General features: G+C 47.8%; 1 protein-coding gene across 1 annotated transcript in view; it reads right to left on the reverse strand.

The window, feature by feature from the left end:
- Fanca (FA complementation group A) overlaps positions 1 to 19779 on the reverse strand; it is a 52941-nt gene that overhangs the window by 4012 nt on the left and 29150 nt on the right. Inside the window, exons 22-37 of the mRNA XM_038312758.1 lie at positions 17592 to 17705; positions 15859 to 15995; positions 15092 to 15162; positions 14794 to 14890; positions 14474 to 14661; positions 12557 to 12653; positions 10054 to 10230; positions 8515 to 8588; positions 6803 to 6931; positions 3574 to 3658; positions 3082 to 3254; positions 2420 to 2525; positions 2287 to 2346; positions 2067 to 2171; positions 1173 to 1285; positions 113 to 248 (exon numbers count right to left, since the gene is read on the reverse strand). Coding sequence (XP_038168686.1) covers positions 113 to 248; positions 1173 to 1285; positions 2067 to 2171; positions 2287 to 2346; positions 2420 to 2525; positions 3082 to 3254; positions 3574 to 3658; positions 6803 to 6931; positions 8515 to 8588; positions 10054 to 10230; positions 12557 to 12653; positions 14474 to 14661; positions 14794 to 14890; positions 15092 to 15162; positions 15859 to 15995; positions 17592 to 17705 — 1862 coding nt within the window. The remainder of the gene's footprint in view (positions 1 to 112; positions 249 to 1172; positions 1286 to 2066; positions 2172 to 2286; positions 2347 to 2419; positions 2526 to 3081; positions 3255 to 3573; positions 3659 to 6802; positions 6932 to 8514; positions 8589 to 10053; positions 10231 to 12556; positions 12654 to 14473; positions 14662 to 14793; positions 14891 to 15091; positions 15163 to 15858; positions 15996 to 17591; positions 17706 to 19779) is intronic.

Consider the following 19779-nt stretch of genomic DNA (forward strand, 5'->3'; position numbering starts at 1 on the left):
CTAACAGTTTGACTCTGATATAGTGACAACTCCAAACGTAATGTTTTTCTTGGAAAAGGAAGGCCAATGGGCAGAGCTCAGGAGAAGAAAGGCATCAAATTCTGTACCTCACCTCCTTCCCCTCGCAGTCTAGCCTTTTCAGATACGCGCTGATGTTTCCCGTCCTAATTTCTCTAGTTGCAAAGTGCAGGGCAGCAGCTGAGATCCAGGCCGGGCTGGGTGCTGGGGAAGCTGAACCAGAGAGGACACTGACACAAAGAAACATCATTGCAGGGGTTGAAATCGTATTCACCTAATTGTCATGCCGCTGGCCACAAAATAGCTTTGTGTTTAACAAAAAGGGCTTTCCTTTCAAACATGATGCAGGGGGCCCCAGAGTCACCACAAATACAATTTGTGTCAAGTGTCTTGTCTCCTCAGGGAGGATCTGGTAGGTTGAGGCCAGCCTTGTTCATAAGGCAGATGATATACAGCATTCTGAGGGGAAACTGGCTTAGTCCTGTCCACCTCATAATGAGGTACAGGGGTCTAAGAGCTTTGAAGGAAGAGGCATAGTACTACCCGTCTCTCAGTATTGGTTGTCCATGTAGGCCTATGACTGGGCTAGCCCATTGGAGTCTACTTTATGATTCGTGTGATACCTTACTTTCCACCAGGGTGAGTTTGGCAGATGCACTCATGCCATACAGTGAAGGAATTAAAGGGATAATTTGATCTCTGTAGAGTCAGGGTTGGTAGCAAGGCCTGTGTTAACTTGTTTCTTGAACAAGTTGTGGAGTACTCCTGACAGGCAGCACGGATTCAAAACCAGCTACCAGGAGGAATGTCTTGCTGCAGCCCTCTAAGAACTCCTGAAATGCCGCGGGGAGCTTGATGGTCTTCATGAGGACAGGCCAGCCAGGGCTGCCAGAAATCTGACTCTCAGGTGATCTGCTTCTACCCTATCCTGTTCCCCCAATGCTGCCTGCCTTGACCCTCTGGGGCACTCTGTGCTAAATAAACAGGACAGGATCCAGGGCCAGGATGTAGAAAGTTGAGCTAGGAGACCCGATGAGAGCAGCTTCCTCAGGCAGGCCAGTCACCTCAGCCTGCTGCTCCCCTTTCACTCAGGATCGATGACGTAGCCTGGTCCAAGGAGCGGCTGGGCTCCCCGTGACACTGCTTCCGCTTACCTGCTAGCAAACTCCCGGGCCTCCTGTAGCCTGTGCAGCTCCCGCGGCAGTGTGCCCTGATAACATTTCTTCCACCGGCTACACAGCACTGGCTCCAGGCTTGACCACCACTGCTGTGGGAAGTGAAGAACACCAAGAAACAGAAGTTGTCATATGAGAGATGCTGCCAACATCCAGACATCTAATCGCCAGTCAGCTAGGAGCTCTAAGAGCTCCACACAGCTCATGCTGTCCGGCTGCATAACTTCTATCTTTCTTTTGGTGGTGGTGGTGGGGATGTTCGGTTTTTAGAGACAGGGTTTCCCTATGTAGCCCTGGCTGTTCTGGAACTCACTATGTAGACCAGGCTGACCTAGAACTCAAGAGATCTACCTGCCTCTGCCTCCTGAATGCTGGGATTAAAGGCATGAGCCACCACTGCCCGGCTTAAATATATTTTAATATGTATGAACGTTTCCCCTGCATGTATGTCTATGTATCACATATTGACACAAGCTTTGTGCCTGTAGAGGTCAGAAGCTGTTAGACTCCCTGGTATATGAATGTAGGCGCTGGGAATCAAGCCTGGATCCTCTGGAAGGGCAGACAGTGCTTTTACCTGCCGAGTCGTTGCTCCAGCCCTTCCAGCCACTTTACTTCTCGAATATCTTGTGAATCCTAACAACCATGGAGGGGTACTGAACCCTGGAAATCCCGACTCTTAGAAATCTAACAAGATAAGGAATGTGCAAAGTCTCAATAGGAAAGGTGCTTGTTGCAATCTGATGACCTGAGTTCAGTCCTAGGCTGCTGTACAGTGAGGAAGGAAGGACTGACCCCACAGTTGCTCTCTGACCACTGTGCATGCCTACATACAGATTGGTATTGGGGAAGGAGATAACACACCAGACCTACCAGGGCTGAGGTCAGAATAATGGGACATTTGCTCTGGCACTCTGTCAGGGTCAAGTTGGCCACCAATGCTGGGTCTTCACTTCGAAAGCACACATTAAGGAGCCCCTGGAGCAAGAACACACGGAAACTCAGCAGTTTGCCAACCCAGGTACCCGTGGGAACGCTAGCCACGAAGGGACCACCTCGGCAACCAGAGAGTTCCATCAGATAAGAGGATTACCCTGAAGAAGTGCATGGTAATATCATGGGTCAGGGCACTGCCGTGGCAACAGGAGTTTCTCTGTAAAACAGTTCAAAGTCAGCATAAAACCCACACAGAGGTAGAAAGGCCAGCCCAGGGCGTTTTCACATACCAACTCAGAGTTGACCAGGTTAAAGAACTCCTCACAGTTGGGGGACACAGGCTGTCTGGCCTGAGGGCTGCCCATAAGAACAGATGGAGGCAGGCGGAGGAGAAGCCTTGGGAAGAAGAGGGTACATCACGGTGAAGACAGACAGCAAAGAAACGGTGCCCTTCCCCCGGCTCAAACTTGGTTGCACAGTACTTTCTAGATGGAGTGATGCTATTCGAACCACAACCCTGGTTTCCAGCTCCCATTGTCCTCACCTTGAAGTGTTCTACATGCAAAGCTGTCTTTGTCCCCAGCATTTAATTCCTGCTTAGTCACTGCAGATACCCCAAATATGCTTCAAAAAATATAAATAAAATTTCAGCAACCATGTAGATGGATGCAATCCTTAACTGGAGGATTCTATTATAAAGAAATGCACTTTAAAAAATGTGCATTTAAAACAGCAACAACAAAATGTTCTTTATAGGACACCCTTCAGCAGAGGGATTCTAGAGTCTGAGCAGAAAGACTTGAGTCCAAAGCACCTTTTGCACTGTCCCACCTGCTCCTATGGGAGCCACTGAGACGCTCAAACCTTTGCAAGCTTGGGGGAGACGTACAAGCAACGAGCAGAGGAAGCTAAAGAGACACTGGCCCATGAGAGATGCTGCAATGTCTGTTACCGTTTGCATACAAGCAGCTCTCGCTGTCTCCTAAGGCTAGTTGCCGTGCTGTTCCCCTTTGCCAGAACGTGGAGCCGTCTTCTGAATACCCGGAAGAGAATGTGACTCTGAGAAGCTGAACATCCATAGGAGGCAGAAGAGCCTTGATCCAACTCCAGGTCCACAGCCATCTCCTGGAAAAGAGACCCAGACACACTTCCATCCTCTATCTTTGATGTCCCCAAAAATGAATCAGGGCAGAAGAGTTCTCAGGGCTCACTATGGACCTTAACTGGGGACTCTGAGAGATGAGCTTGGGAGGGTTATCTCCACAGGAACGGGAACTAAATCCAGAGTACACTGTTGCTTTAGGTCTTAGCCATGGTGTGGATAACTCAAGTTTCCACTCTGGCCTGTTGCGTTAGTCACCATTATGCAAATTGGTCATACTTACCTTAGCTGAGGACAGGTTTGCTGCAGCAAACACACTGAGCCCTGTTGTCTCTAACTCACCTGTAGCCTAGAAAGAATATCCTCATTTCCTGTGCGGCCACCAAGAGCCAAATCAGAGTCCGGTGAGTGATTATAACTCCTCGAACTGAAAACAAAACAAAAGCCTGCTCAGGACTGCCTGGCGGTCCTCACTGCGATGCTCGTTCCCCGTCCTGCCCCCACACACAAAAGCCTGCTCAGGACTGCCTGGCGGTCCTCACTGCGATGCTCGTTCCCCGTCCTGCCCCCGCACTGGGGCGTCTGCACATAACTGACAACATGAAACAATCCACAAAAAACTCAACAAAATCAAAGCAATAGCAGTCAAAAACAGCAAGTACAAAGAATGGCAGGGACATGCATAGAATTCCAGCACTCAAGAGGCAGAGACAGGTGGATCTGTGAGTTCGAGGTCAACCTGGTCTGCAGAACGAGTGGCTGAACAGGTTCCAAAGTTACACAGAGAAACCCCGTCTATAGAACACACACACACACACACACACACCAAACAGCAAACAAACAAAAAGAAGAGAGAGGAAGATCTCTGAGTCTGAGGCCAGTCTGGGCTGTTATACAGAGAAACCCTGTCTCTAAAAAACAAAAATAAAAGAATCTCTGCAGCAAATAATTGAGTTTGTTGAATCAATGTAGAGAACTCAGTTATATTTCTATACATTATCTGTGAATAACTTAAAAAATAAGGCAGTAATTCTACTTACAGTCACACTGAAAAGAATAAAATACCAAGGCAGGTGGATCTCTGGGAGTTCAAGACCAGCCTGGACCACATACTAAGTTCCAGGCCAGACAGAGCTATTGAGTAAGACCCTGTCTCAAGACAGACAAACAAACAAAAATAAAATACTTAGTAATAGATTCAGCAAATGTAAGACGTACCATGAAAACCTAAAATACTGCTAAAAGAAGTTAAAACCTAAGCCAATGAAATGTCACCCTGTCACCATGGACATGAAACACAGTACTGGTCAGATGGCATCATTACCCAAGGGGGCAGCGAGACCAACGCAGTTCCTATCGGGATCCCAGACGGTTTTGTGAAAATCGAAACACTGATTCAAAAATTCAAATGAAATCACAAAGGACCCAGAATAGCCAAAGCAATCTTTAAAAAGAGCAATGTTGGAGGACTCACACTTCCAAATTTCAAGACTCCAGTACAAAACGGCACACTGAGACAGCAGACAGAAGCAGGGACCAGAAATAAAGTCTTTTGAAGCGGCTAGCTGACCTTTGACAAGGACACCAAGGGCATCCCAAGGGGAAAGTACAGTCTCTTCAACAAAGATGTCCAAGAAAGGCAACCCCACCCCACACATGAAGTAAAAACCTGAGTGTAAGAGCTAAGAATAAAACAAATGAATCAGACGTCACCAACTTTGCTTTTGTGTATTAGCGAACACTATCAAGAGGGGAAAAGACTCGAGGGGTCATGCGAAAACACGCACATGTCATCTGTGTGCTGGGCGTCTACGGCCCATAAAGAACTACAGCTCAATACGATAGCCCAGCTTAAAAGGGACTGGGGTGTACTCAGAGGCAAGGCACTTTCCTAGCCTGTGTGGACCCTGAGTTTGATCTCTAGTGGCACAAAAGATAGCTGGGGTGGGGGAGGGGCAGGGAAAGGATTCCAATAAGTATGTCTCTAATTGATCCATGAAAAAACAAAAAGCGGGGCCGTGGTGTTGCACACCTTTAATCCCAGCACTCGGGAGGCAGAGGCAGGTGGATCTCTGTGAGTTCGAGACCAGCCTGGTCGACAGAGCGAGATCCAGGACTGACTCCATAGCTACAGAGAAACCCTGTCTCAAAAAACAAACAAAGGGGCTGGAGAGATGGCTCAGAGGTTAAGAGCACTGACTGCTCTTCTAGAGGTCCTGAGTTCAATTCCCAGCAACCACATGGTGGCTCACAACCATCTGTACTGAGATCTGGCGCCCTCCTCTGGCGTGCGGGCATACATGGAGGCAGAATGTTGTATAAATAATAAATAAATCTTTAAAAAAAAAAAAACAAAAAAACAAAAAACAAACAAAAACCCAACCAACCAACCGAAAAAAAAAACCAGAAAGCTCAGATAAAATCTACAGTGAAACAGCCTTCATGCCCTTAGCACGGCTATCTCTGCCGTCAGATATAGCAGCAGTGTTGGTAATGGTGCAGGGTGCTTCACATCCTCTCTACTGCAGGCAGCTATAAAATGGCAGAACCAGTTTGTGAGAACATTTTGAAAGAAAAAAAACTTATTACCCCTCAAGTCCACTTCTATGCATATAGAAAAAAATGCATAGAAGAAATATGCAACAATAGCTCAGGGCTGCACAAAAACCTATACACAAATGTTTGTAGCAATGTTATTCACAATAGCCAAACAGCAGAATCAACCCAAATGTCCACCAATAGAAGAATGGATTGAAAAGATGATACATATTGTTCAATGGCATTGTTCAGCCATAAGGAATAAAATATTACATGGATGAACCTTGAAAACTTTTGCTCAGTAAGATAAATCAGGAACAGACCACATATGATTGGGTTTCTAGGAAATGCCCAGAACAGGCAGTTCCACAGGCAGACTGGTGGCTGCAGGGGCTGGAGAGGTTGAGCAGCACACTCACTGGCCCGAGCCGGGTGCAGCATCTGTCCAGCATCTGTCCGCTGCAGAGCTGCAAGGAGCCGAATGGGATGATTTCCCCTTAGCTCGGCTGTGCCTCACACAACTAACACTCCAAGCCTCAGGAGGCTGAGGTAGGAGGACTGAGTGCTATATCCGTTGTCTACTGAATGAGACCATGTCTCACAGAACTTCCTGCAGTGCTGTAGTACCGATGTATGAACACCGTGCAGACAACACACTGTTCTACATGATCTGTGCTGACACATGAGCACCATGCAGATGACACACTGGTCTATATGATCTGTGCTGCTCATGTATGAACACCATGCAGATGACACACTGGTCTATATGATCTGTGCTGCTCATGTATGAATACCGTGCAGACGACACACTGGTCTATATGATCTGTGCTGTGGTGCTCATGTATGAACACCGTGCAGACGACACACTGGTCTATATGATCTGTGCTGTGGTGCTCATGTATGAATACCAAGCAGACGACACATGGGGTCTATATGACCCCACACACCACAAAGAAGATGGCACACTACGAGCTTATACGATTTGTGCTGTTACTAGCACAGAGCAGGAGGTTCTGAGGCCTTTGTGGCTGACCTTTGGTAGAAGTCCATCAGCTCACTGACAAGGACTGTGAACGCCATTTCCAGGTCTCCATCACAGCCTCCCACAGCAGATGGTGCTGGGAAGAAGTGTTCATAGATTGCCCACTGGTGGAAGTCGTGCCTGCAACAGTTGAACACACAGGTCAATTCTGAGGAACATGTTATAACCAAGGGTTCTTAACACCCTGAGGTGGGCTCCATAAGAGGAACAGAAGCTGGGCGTGGTAGCACACGACTTTAATCCCAGCACTTTGGGACTGCAATCTAGCAGAAACAGGCGGATCTCTGAGTTTGAGGCCGGCCTGGTCTACAGAGTGAATTCCATGTACTACAGAGTGAGTATAGCTCGGACTGTACACAGAGAAACCCTGTGTCAACACCCTGCCCCCCTCTAAAAAAGAGGAGCCCCCAGTTCTGGTGACTGTGCAAAGTGGTACTAGCATCAGCAGCCTGAGAACTCAGTGAGGCTTCACTGTCTGCAAGGCAAGGGGCTGGTGCTGTGGGGCAATGCTATGACCACAGCCTAGGCAGTAATGGAGCAGGCAGCTACACCAGTGTGGACTGAGTCATCTGGTGGTCTGAACCACGGCCAGCCTAACAAGGAAAACTGGAGAATCCAGACTAGGGACTGTAGAGAGTGGTACTACCTGTGCTGAAGGGAAGGGTCTCAAGGACATGGTGGCTGTGGTCCACTAAGTGGAAACAGCCAAATACAATGAGGTTTCCCACACGACAAAGAGCAGGTGAGGGAGACGGAGGGCCAGCACTTAGTCCATGTGGGCGAGATCTGCACAGAATCTACTCGAGTGTCCGGTGTGTGATTAACGCAGGAAGGACGGAAGTGATTACCAGTGGAGTTTTTGCCTGGCATGGGTAAGGCCTTTGCTTCTATCTCCAATCTCCAGCTGTGCAGAGGGCGGCTGAGGAGGAGGATCCCTAAAACACGTCTAAATACAGTCTCCAGGTGACAGAAACCCCCTGGGTTAAAAAGCGAGGTCCTAGAGGCTGGAGCGATGGCTCAGCTGTTGAGCACTGGCTCCTCCTGCCAAGGGCCCAGATTCTTTTCCTGGCACTGACACGGCAGCCAACATCCACCCGGAATTTCAGTTCCAAAGAACCTGCCACTCCTTCTGACCTTGGCAGACACCAGGCACATACATGTTCACCCATAAACATAAATAAGTCATTTTTTTTAAAGTGAGGTTATATGAGGCCTCAAATAAAACACCCAGTCATGATGCACGCAGTTTCCGGTGCTCATCTCAAGGCTCTCCTTGGAGCCTGCTCTCCCGTACCCCTCTTGACTTACAACAAGCAGCCTGCTCTACTGTCCCAGTATGGTCGCTTGCTCTTACAGGGGCTCTCTTGTAGCCTCAGACCGTTCATCATGTCTACCCGTGGTTTTACCAAAGCACACAGAATGTACATACTTTCTCAACATGGGCTCTGGTGGGCGTAGGATCCCTGCAGAAACCTTGTCTCTCATCTGTACAGAGGTGCTTTATAGATAGGCATGTCTGTCACTTTGTCACCCCAGGCTGTGGGACATTCTAGAAATGTCTGGTGCGTGGTGGAAACTCAGAAATAACTGACCAAAGCCATGCCCCAACATGCCCCAGTTAACCCGAGCATCACAGTTAAGATGGCTGTATGAGCCAGACGGTGACGATGTTTCAGGGGCCAGCTCCCCTGAGCTCTTCTTACCTTTCTGTATCCGAGAGAATATCAACTTCAGGTTGAATTTCCAATTCCAGCTGCACCCAGTCTCTGTAAGTCAACTGAGTGAGAGGAACGTTCAGAGCAGGGAGGACGAAAGACAAAGCTCACACTGCTTTATAAGCCTTTGTCATTTTAGCTCAGAACCAGATCTGTGCTCCGTGCTGCACGGAAATGGAACCGATGCACTGTGGGAACATACTGTGTACAAACTGTGAGCAGGAAACTAAACTACTGAAACCAGCATGGATTTGTTCGAGACGGGGTCTTACTCCGTACCTAGGGCAGGCCTAGAACTTAATACGGATGGCCACAGACTTGTGACCGTCCTCCTGCTTCAATGCCCCAAGTGCTGAGTTGACATGCATGGGTCTTCTAACTAGCATACTACCTACTTTTAATCAATTAATCTGTTCTTGGCTAAATTATCTTGTGTAAGAACATATTATGTGCAAGAACAGAAATTATCTTATAGGCCAGGAGTTGGGGGAACAAACCTTGGTATAAACTGGGCATTTAATCTCAGCAATCAAGGCAGAGGCAGGTGGATTTCTGTGAGCTTGAGGCCGGCTGGTCTACTACATGTTCCAGACCAGCCAGGGCTATATGAGACCCTGCCAAGAACAAAACAAAACAAACAGTTCCCCTCCCCTTGCGAAACTGTGATGTACCAAATCTACTTCAAATATTCATGACATCTTCCACCCCCCCCAGATAGGGTTTCTCTGTAGCTTTGGAGCCTGTCCTGGAACTAGCTCTTGTAGACCAGGCTGGCCTCGAACTCACAGAGATCTGCCTGCTTCTGCCTCCCAAGTGCTGGGATTAAAGGCGTGCGCCACCACCACCCAGCTCTTATGAAAATTCTTAGAGCACTCTCGAATACCAGTGTGCCCTAATCTCAAAATCTCACTTTGCATAAAAAACCCACACGACAGACGATCCCTTCACACATTCCCACTTGGACAAAGTTCAAGGCAGACAGACACGATGTAATCAGGAAGCAAGACTGCAAACGTCCTAAGACATGACAGGGGCCTCTGCAGAGCTGATGACATGTCCCCAAGTCACTAGTGGGCTCCTGGCTACCTGCTGCTCACCTGTCCCCACACTGGTCACAGTGCCACCACAAAACTGTGATAAAATGGTTTCCCTAAACTACGCAAACCCATTAGGAAAGAAGAGACATGGTCTATCCGTGCGAATCGTGCCAGGTTTCTGTGGACAGGCGAGAGGTAAAAGCGGCATGGAGATACCAAGGCCCCACGACAGAACTGCTGTGCACAGTGCCTGCCGGGAGAAACCAAGCACAGCAAGGTCTTTCTGGAGTGTCCTTTACAGTTATAGTCACTGCAGTGAAGGGTTAAGTCAACCAAGTACTGCTCTGGCCTCTCAGGAGACAAAGAACCCTCTTATACACACGCCCAGTGACACAGGTTTCTTCCACTACCCCAATCCCAGCGTACACGCACACACACGCACATAGAAGCAGCCAGGACATGTGACGTAGTGTAAGACATGGAGACCTACATAAAATTCCTTCTCCTTCAAGAGCTCCTGGAAGCTGCTCCATCTCCACAGAGAGAGTGCGGCACTCTGCCAGTCTGCAGGAGGCAGGTCGTAGGGTTTCCAGGAGAGGGATGCTGTGTGCTCCGGAGGACAAGGTGTTCTGGCCTCTGAGAACACTCTTAGCATGAGGAACTGAAACTGAGACAGACAGGGACAAGCTCACAGTGAGGGACACACCCAGAGAACCCGCCAGGAGACCTGTCTGTCACCCTCGAGTGGACCCGAGGCACAGTCCTGGCATACCAGCATTTCAGTGAGCCGGGGAGGACATGGGGAGGCAAGGCCTGGGGGCTTCCTAGGCCCCAGCCTTTCTGGTGAAATCTGGGGTGGGTGTTTTGTTGAGAGGAGAGGCTCTTGGGTATACCTAAACCACATGCCCAAAGAAGAGTGCTGGATCTATCTGCTGCCCTGAGAAGTTTGCGCTACAGCAGTGAGAGGCCTGGCGCCCCCATGTGGCCAGTACTAGTGTACTCATTTAAAACCACACCAACTGGACCAGAGAATTCTCACCAGTGACACACTGCCAGCATTTCTTGCATATGAGGGCTATGGATAGGATTCTCAGCCCCTGTTTTTGCCCAAGAACATTCTGGGCTCCAAATCTCCAGACAGGCCCTAGGATGAGGGTCCTCAAAGCATGGATGTAGTCTAGATTACACGGATGCGTCAGTTCTGATTTTATTTTTCTGGGCAGGGCCTATAAGTATAGACTTTTCAAAAGCTTCCCTGACTTTTTATTATTTTATTTAGAGACTGGGTCTCATGAAGCCCAGGCTGGCTTCAACCCTACTACATAGCCAAGAATGACCCTGAATTTTTGATCCTCAACTCCTTTTGATCTTCAATTCCTGAGTGTCGGGATTACACGGTATGTCACATCTGGCTTTATATGGCGCTAGGGATCAAACTTAGGGCTTTTTATTAGGCAAATACTCGACTAACTGAACTACACCACCAGCCCTATTTCTTAAGATTTTCATTTTTATTGTGTGCGTTTGTCAACTGCCCACAGAGGCCAGAAGGGTACATTGGATTCCTTGGAATTAGCGTTATAGAAGGCATTTGTAGGTGCTAGAATCCAACTGCCAGTCCTTATGATGGAGCTGCAAGTGCTCTTAACCATAATCTATCTTTCCGACCCCCATTTATATATATACACACATGCATTTATTTATCTTGTGTATGTGTGGAAAAAGGCATGTGTGTAGGTCAGAGCTGGTTTTCTCCTTCCAACAAACAGGTTTCAGGGACCGGACTCAGTTCTCCACAATTGGCAGCAAGCATCTTAACGCACTGAGTCATTAGCTTGCCTGCCCTGCTCTGCCTTTTTGTATTTTATTTTTTTTGAAACCAGATTTCTCTACGTAACTGAGGTTGGCCTCATACTCACAACCCGGGGCTGGAGGGATGGCTTAGTGGTTAAGGTTGCTTGCTGCTGTATTTTTGTTGTTTTGGGAACAGGGTTTCTCTGTGTAGCCCTGGCTGTCCTGGAACTCACTTGTAGACAGATTGTCCTCAAACTCAAGAGCTCCACCTGCCTCCGCCTCGCGAGTGCTGGGATTAAAGGCGAGAGCCACTATGCATGGCTATTTCTGCACTATCCTAAGAACCAGAGAACAATTCCTAGCCCCCATGTTGGGGGCCTCACAACCGCCTGTAACTCCAGTTCAGGAAGTTCTGAAGCCCTCTTCTGGCCCAACCTGTACTCCCCACCCTCACACAATTAAAAATAAATCTTGACAACAAATGAACAAAAAAAAAAAAATTACCAAATCCTCCTGCTTCAGCATCTCAATGATGTTTCCTCTTTTATTTCTAATATAAAGTCTACAGTCAAGATCTAATAGTTCATATATAAGAGGTGCTCATCAAAATACTAGGAGGTAGGACACTTGCTTAGTACATATGAGACCCTAAGTTTGATCCCGAACTAAAAAAAACAAAACAAACCTATAAAAAAACTATAAAAAACCAGCCAGCCTGACAAACCTCACAAAACAAAACCATACAGAGGGAGAACTGTGGCTTAGGGAAAAAACTTTTTTTTTTTTTCGAGACAGGGTTTCTCTGTGGCTTTGGAGCCTGTCCTGGAACTAGCTCTTGTAGACCAGGCTGGTCTCGAACTCACAGAGATCCGCCTGCCTCTGCCTCCTGAGTGCTGGGATTAAAGGCGTGCGCCACCACCGCCCAGCTTTAAAGAAATTTTTATCCTTTAACTTACCTGTGGTGTAAACATCACTACCTATTCAAAGGAGTAGTAGCATGTACTTAATAGCTGTCATCTCACCCAATTTCTCTCAGAACGAGATGCAATAGCAGTATTCAGCAGGAAAAGCCCCCAAGCGGACAGCCAGGTTGTTCCAGAGACAGACTGATATATCACACACCCATGAACCAAGATGAACACAAGGAAGCTGCAGAAGCCAGACCCTCAGATCAAAAAGCAGGAATATGAAACACGTACCCTTTTGATCAGGCCTGGAGATAAACAGTTCTGCAGGGCAGCATGGGGCTGTGCCGAGAACTTGCACAAACAGTAAGAAATCGCTGCTGTACAGAACCTGCAAAGAAGGAAAAGGAAACTGACTTCAGTGTGTTCTACACTATACGACCTAAGCAACACTCCCTCCTTTCAAGAACGGGTGGACCACTGGGGTTTCAGGCTCAGTGTCTCCTGAGAGGGGAGATGCTGCCTCCAAAAGCTCACATTCACAATGAAGGCAGAGAAATGACAGACGCACACAGCACATGAGCAAAGGCGCAGCCACTGGATCTGTGTGAAGAGCCACACCAAGACACAGGAGTCTTGAAGAAGCACACACTGCCTGGCTCTGGGCTCAGGCTGGGCACCTCTAGCTCAGCGTTATCCTGTGAAAGAGTCTCATGAACTACAGAAGGAACACGCTCCACTATGTGTGAGTACAGCCTCCACCTCACACGTGACTCTGGCCACTAGGAGACATGACCGGTTACAACACTGTGTGCAGAAGCAAAGATGACGTGGAACAGAGAATGCCTGACCTTGGAAAAAGACTTTCTCGGGGGATCAGACAATTCTAGAATATGGCAGCTTCTTGTTGCCTTAGTTTATACAAACAGCTAGAGCTTAAAACTGAGCAAAGACCAGGCCAGACAAATAGTACTGTGAACCTGAGTAGACCTTAGGAATTTATCAATCTTTTAAAGATTAACTTATTTCATGTGTATTAGTGTTTTGCTTACATGCAAGTCTGTGTGAGGGTGTCAGATGACCTGGGACTGAAATTACAGACACATGTGAGCTGCCATGTGGGTGCTGGGAATTGAACCCAGGTCCTCTGTTAGGGCAGCCAGTGTTCTTACCCGCTGAGCCATCTCCCTTGGAATTTCTAAATCTTTTTTTTTTTTTTATTATGTATACAATGTTCTGTCTGTGTGTATGCCTGCAGGCCAGAAGAGGGCATCAGACCTCATTACAGATGGTTGTGAGCCACCATGTGGTTGCTGGGAATTGAACTCAGGACCTCTTGGAAGAGCAGGCAATGCTCTTAACCGCTGAGCCATCTCTCCAGCCCGGAATTTCTAAATCTTGATTATCAAATAAACCTTATTCATCAAGCATATGTTACTTATCTAAATTTTCTAGCCGCTTGGTGTTTATTGTGTGGGAGGAGGCAGAGTTACCACGCTGTATGGTTCCACAGTGGTGGGGATTTTTCCCAAAGAATTAATTGGTTTAGAGAGGTCACCATTTTATACATTTTCATCCTTCAAAGCACACACACACACTTTCCCAAGACAGCCAAACAGCCCCCACCTTAAGAGAGCAAGGATATCCTCTGCCAGGGACAACGTAACAATGTGGAAAGACGGTACGGGAGTGTTAATACTAGTAACAACTTTCGACCTCAGCAGTGCCCTAAAGCACAAACAAGCATAAATACCTACTAAGTAAAACAAAAACCTAGACTATTAAGGGATAACTTGTGGGTGACTAGTTTTGGTATTAGGGACTGAACCCAGGGCCTCATTCAAGCTCAGCGCAGACTCTATCACTGACCACGCCCCATCCCTGGTCTCTCATATTTTTTTTAAAAATTTTTGGTGATTTCATTTTTCTTTTATGTGTGTGAATGTTTTGCCTGCAAAGATGGCTGTGCACTACGCATGTGCAATGCCCATAGAGGCCAGAAGAGGGAGTCAAAATCTCTAGAATTGGAGTTGGAAAAGGTTGTGATGCCATGTTGGTGCTGGACTACTATCTGGATCGCTAAAAGAGCAGTCAGCATTCTTAACCACTGGGCCATCTCCAGCCACATGGTCTCTCATAATTTTATTCGCTGAATATTTGAAACTTTTCAAGAGGGGAAAACATCTGCTGAGGAACTCAGGAACGGCTTACTTCATGCAGAAGAGCAGAGATTCCCTTGAGCGGCAGGTGAGGAGGCTGTTCAAAAACTCAGGGACACAAAGGCTGCCGGCAGGAGCAAGAACACCTGGATCCACCTCTGGAAGCATGGACCTGGACTCACCCAGATGGACGGCAAGGGCAGCCAACCCCAGAACATGAGGGGCACCCAGGCTTGGGCCCTGAAATAGGGAAAAGGTTAACAATAATCTGTTCCCTTGCTAGAAGGCTCAAAACTCACGGAGAGGCAGAAGCTAGCATCAGTCGAGGCTCACGGCAGCATGAGAAGCGGCCTGCAGGATGCGGGCGCCTACCTGGTGGTAGAGCAGCTGGCAGAGCCGACTGAGCACTGCAGGGAAAATCACGTGTCCACAAAGGATCCTCACGAAAAGGACAGCCCAGGGGCTCTGCCTACAAAGACAGGAAACAAGTCACTGTCTGGTCACAGCCCTGTATGTTCCTTCCAGGCCCCGTCTAGGCAGAAGGCCTATGAAAGAGTGACCTTGTGTGACACGGACCATCAGTCTTCAGCGCAGCCCCTACCCGACAAAGCTCAGCCTAGTCATCCGCTCTTGGAACAGAGCCTGTCCTGCTCGGGCTCAGCAGCCTTACCTCTCCGGGGGCACGAAGCTAGAGGCTGCCATTAGGTTCTGACAGAAGGCTGTGAGCAGGAGATCCACAACCTAGGGAGGGATGCATCACTGTGAGGCTCTGGAGAGACTGACAGGAAGCTCGCCTGTACGGCGAGCACCATAATAAAGGCTGCGCTTAAGTTTTCACTTATTTTGTGTTGTGACTATGTGTGCGCGGAGGCCAGAGGACAACTCTCGGGGGTAAGCTCTCCGCTACCATGTCATGGGACGTGCGGACCAAATTCAGGTTGTCGGGCTTGCGTTGAGAAAGGAAGCTACAAGGGCAAGTTGGCACCAAATCACTGGACTGAACCGGTATAAGTGGACCACACAGCTAGACACTGGAAATGCCTAGTGCGACAATAGGTAAGCCTTGATTGTAAAGGGCAAAAGAGAGAATATTATGGGCTGTGGGATTAAAACTAGCCTCTGCCACATGGGCTTCTTTAAAATAAAAAGGCAAACTGGTGGGACACGCCTGTAATCCCCTCACTGGGGATGTGGAGACCGGGAGATCAGAAATTCAAGTCCAGCCTCAGCAACAAAGTAAGATTTAGGCCAACTGGGCTACATGAGATCCTGTCTCAAAAAAACTTCTAAAACAGTAAGAGCATCTTTAGTGACAAACAGGCGAGGGGGTAAGGGGGGCTGATCAACTGTGACTGTGCGCTCAACTCCTGACTGCAGGCCTTTTATATACTCTAAGGGGCGGGGCCACGGCAGGGTCCTAGGGCCTCACAGACATACCGCCTGGTCCTGTCTCTGGAGTGTGGGGTTAAGCACGTTGAGCTGAATCTTCGATCTCTGGAGGCTGCCGTCATTGCTATTGTGACCCAAAGTAGCACTTAGTCTTTCAGAAACCACAGCCACCTGAGCAGACATAACTGCAAAGAGAGAAGCCGGTTCCATTAGGAGCAAGGCTGGGAAGAAGCAGCACGAAGAAGGGCCGGCAGGATACTAGGTAGCACTGGCCACGCTGCTACACCCCTATGTGGAGCCGCCTCCGAACGGAAGGAGGAATGGCCACACTGCGGTAGCCATTGCCTCTCTAAGGTGTGACACTTCTACCTGACTAAGCCTCATAGACCGAAGACACCCAGGGTCATTGCAAAAGCTCAGTGACTCACTCAAGCATGCAAACCTCTGTTGCTTTGTCAGAGCTGACCTAACACCCATTAGTCCTGGGCTTAAGCCCTGAACTCTTCATCATGCTCCACAAATGGTCCAGTCTGAACTGATGTAGTGCTGAATGCCTAGAAACTCCAGCTCTTGGGATTCTGAGGCAGGAAGACCATTTGAGCTCTGAGATTAAGGCCAGCATGAGCAAGGGAAGGAGCCAATATGCATATGCACACACAAAGCCATACACGGCACCCTGTTTTACACAAGCGGCCCAGGAAGTTGTGCTTTGACATCTGTATATCCGGCCTGAATGGCTGTGTCAAGAATCCACAGCCTTGGCAGAGCTGCGGCAACGCACAAGTTGGCTAATGCCTCTCTGTGAGGCGGTCTTAGCGTCTACTACAAAAACCAATCCATAGTAAAGTCAAATCTCATGTGCATAAAAATAGATTTTGGGTTTGGATGTGAGTCATCACACAATGAAGGATTCGGGTTGGGTTTTTTCCCCCAATTATTTTTAGTTATGTGTATTAATGTGTGCTCTGTGTGGGTGTGTGCATGTGACTGATGGTTCCTGTTGGAGCACCTGAAGGTGGACTTACAGTTAAGTAACCTGATATGGGTACTGGGAACCAAAGCCAGGTCCTCTGCTTCACTGCTGAGCCACCTGTCCAGCCCCAATTCAAGAGGCTTTGCTGCTGTTTGATTGATCTGTGATGTTTTGTTTGTTTTGTTTTGAGGCAGGGTTTCTCTGTGTAGCCCTGGCTGTCCTGGAACTGGAACTCGCTCTGTAGACCAGGCTGGCCTTGAACCCACAGAGATCCGCCTGCCTCTGCCTCCCGAGTGCCGGGATTAAAGGCGTGCGTCCCCACTGTCAGCTTTGTGTTGTTTTTAACAGCCACAGAAACGAGACTAGCACACACAGCAGAAACTGCGGGGAATTTACTTGAGAACGTCCACCCACTAAAAACACCCGGGAGCACTGCGAGTCTGTCACCGATGTGACAGAGCTCAGGGCTCTGATGTCCCACAGATGGACACTCTGAACTCAGTGTTTCACAAAATGCTCAGGAGCAGAAAACAGGGGGAACTCCAGATGCTTGACAGTAAGAATCTGTGCTTAGGAACTTCAGCTTCCTTCCTCCTGATCGTCTGTCTTATCGGGGCACAAAAAAGATGAGCCACCCCCTGTCCAGGGGTGTGACAGGACAGTGAGGCTGTCCCCATCATCTGAATCCTCACTTAGTCTAGTCTGTGGGCAGGTTCATCTGGCAAATGACAGGCCAGCCCCTGTCACCATGGCTACAGGCATGCACACAGCCCAAACACTCCACTGCTCGCAGACCATCCCTTCTTACCATCGTATTGAGTGGGGTCTGTCATAAAAGCTCGGAGCTCTTCAAGTGCCGCCATGAGCAGGCCCAGGGGCTGTTCAGCACAGTCAGGCTCGGGCCTTTTTCCTGGGGTGGCATCTGAACCAGGGAAGGACATTAAAAATTAGGTCAAATGACAACCACATTCAGTGGGATTGCTTATTATAAACAGAAAAACCTCACACACTTGGGGAATGCTGATGTGCACTGCTTTTTGCCAAAGCACTCGGTCTCTGGGGGCTTTCTCTCTGATGCTGGCTACTACATAGACCAAAAGCAACAGGGCTCTGGGTGTGATTCCTGGCAACATACTTCTTGTTACTGTTTTTTTCTGTTTCTTTCTTTCCTTTGCTTTCCCTTTCTTTTTTGTTTTTTGAGACAGGGTTTCTCTGTGTAACTTTGAAGCCTGTCCTTAAACTCTCTCTGTAGACTAGGCTGGTCTCAGACTCACAGAGATCCTCCTGCCTCTGCCTCCTGAGAGTTCGTATTGAAGGAGTGCATGGCCCAGCACAACATACATTTAAAAAATAAATCATGGTGCTGGAGAGATGGCTCAGCGGTTAAGAGCATTGCCTGCTCTTCCAAAGGTCCTGAGTTCAATTCCCAGCAACCACATGGTGGCTCGCAACCATCTGTAATGAGGTCTGGTGCCCTCTTCTGGCCTGCAGGCATACACACAGACAGAATATTGTATACATAATAAATAAATAAATATTAAAAAAAAATAAATAAAAAAAAAATAAAAAATAAATCATAAACAAGTTTAAGGAAAAAAAAGAGAAAGCTGAGAGAGAGAGAGAGAGAGAGAGAGAGAGAGAGAGAGAGAGAGAGAGAGAGAGAGCGAGCCTAGAGAGATGGCTCAGGGTTTAAGAGCACTGCCTGCTCTTCCAGAGAAACCAAGCTTGAGTCCCAGCAACCTCCCTGTGGCTCACAACCATCTGCAGCTCCAGTCTCTGGGAATCTGATGCCCTCTTCTGGCTTCTGAGGGCACCAAACACATCTATACACAGAAAATAAAATAATAAAAAAATTTTACTAAAAAAATGATATATAAGTGTGAAAAATATAATGAAGGAACAGCAGCACAGCCTGGGTGATGGTTGGGGACAGGTTCAGAATCACAGAGGAATAGCAATTTATTCAATTTCCCAAAATTTTCCTTCTTTTTAAATAATTTGTTTAAATTTATTCTTTATGTGCATGATGTGAAGGTGTCAGATCCCTGGAACTGGAGTCACAGACAGTTGTGAGCTACTATGTGATTACTGAGAACTGAACTCGGGATCTCTGGAAAGGGGGGCCGCCAGTGTTCTTAACCGCTAAGCCATCTCTCCAGCCCCAATTTTCCAAACTTAAGTAACAAGGCTATACTCTCTTCGTAACAGGATGTAAAAGCATTTCTAGCCCTTAGCTCATTGCAAGGAGACTCAATGAGATCATTTATTTGCAAAGGCACTGGATTAAAGCTCCTAACACATACCATTTTAAAGCTATCAAGGAAGATATACCACATATTTTGAAAGAAAAACAAGAATCAGTAAGAATCAGAGGGGAACGGGCCTATGGTCAAGCTTGAAAATCTGAGCTGGAGTCCCAGAATCCAAGCAGAAGGAGAGAACCAGCCCCGACAAGTTGTCTCTGACCTCCATACAAGTGCTTTGGTGCACACAGGCCACACCTTCACAGACTCCATGGCCCCTCCATGACAGTCTCAGGACAGCAAGGGCTCAAGGCAACCAAAGGAATCCCGAGCAAAGACAATAACACAGGCGATATCATAATATCTGTTCAAATGATGCTAGAGCCATGGTAGCAAAGCCAGCATGGTGCTAGGACAAGGATGTATAGCAATGGAAGAGAGGACTCAGGAAAAAGACAAAAATAAAAAACAAAATCATGAGTTGTGGCCACCTGACTCTTGTCAGGTGCCGGAAGCATAAACTGGAGAAAACACAGCCATAAGTAGAAGACAGAAAGTTTTAAGAACACCATTCCTCTTATCATACAGATCAATTAGATTAATTAACGATGGACTAAAGCCCTTACTGTAAGACCCGAAACACGCATGAAGACAGGCACAGGCAACTTTCTGAATAGGAAATCTTGGGAACTAATAGCAAGAACTGACAAACAGGATTGCACCAAATTAAAAAAACTTTGGCAGAGCAAAGCC

This window comes from Arvicola amphibius, chromosome 15 (assembly GCF_903992535.2).
Source record: "Arvicola amphibius chromosome 15, mArvAmp1.2, whole genome shotgun sequence".
NCBI lineage: Eukaryota > Metazoa > Chordata > Mammalia > Rodentia > Cricetidae > Arvicola > Arvicola amphibius.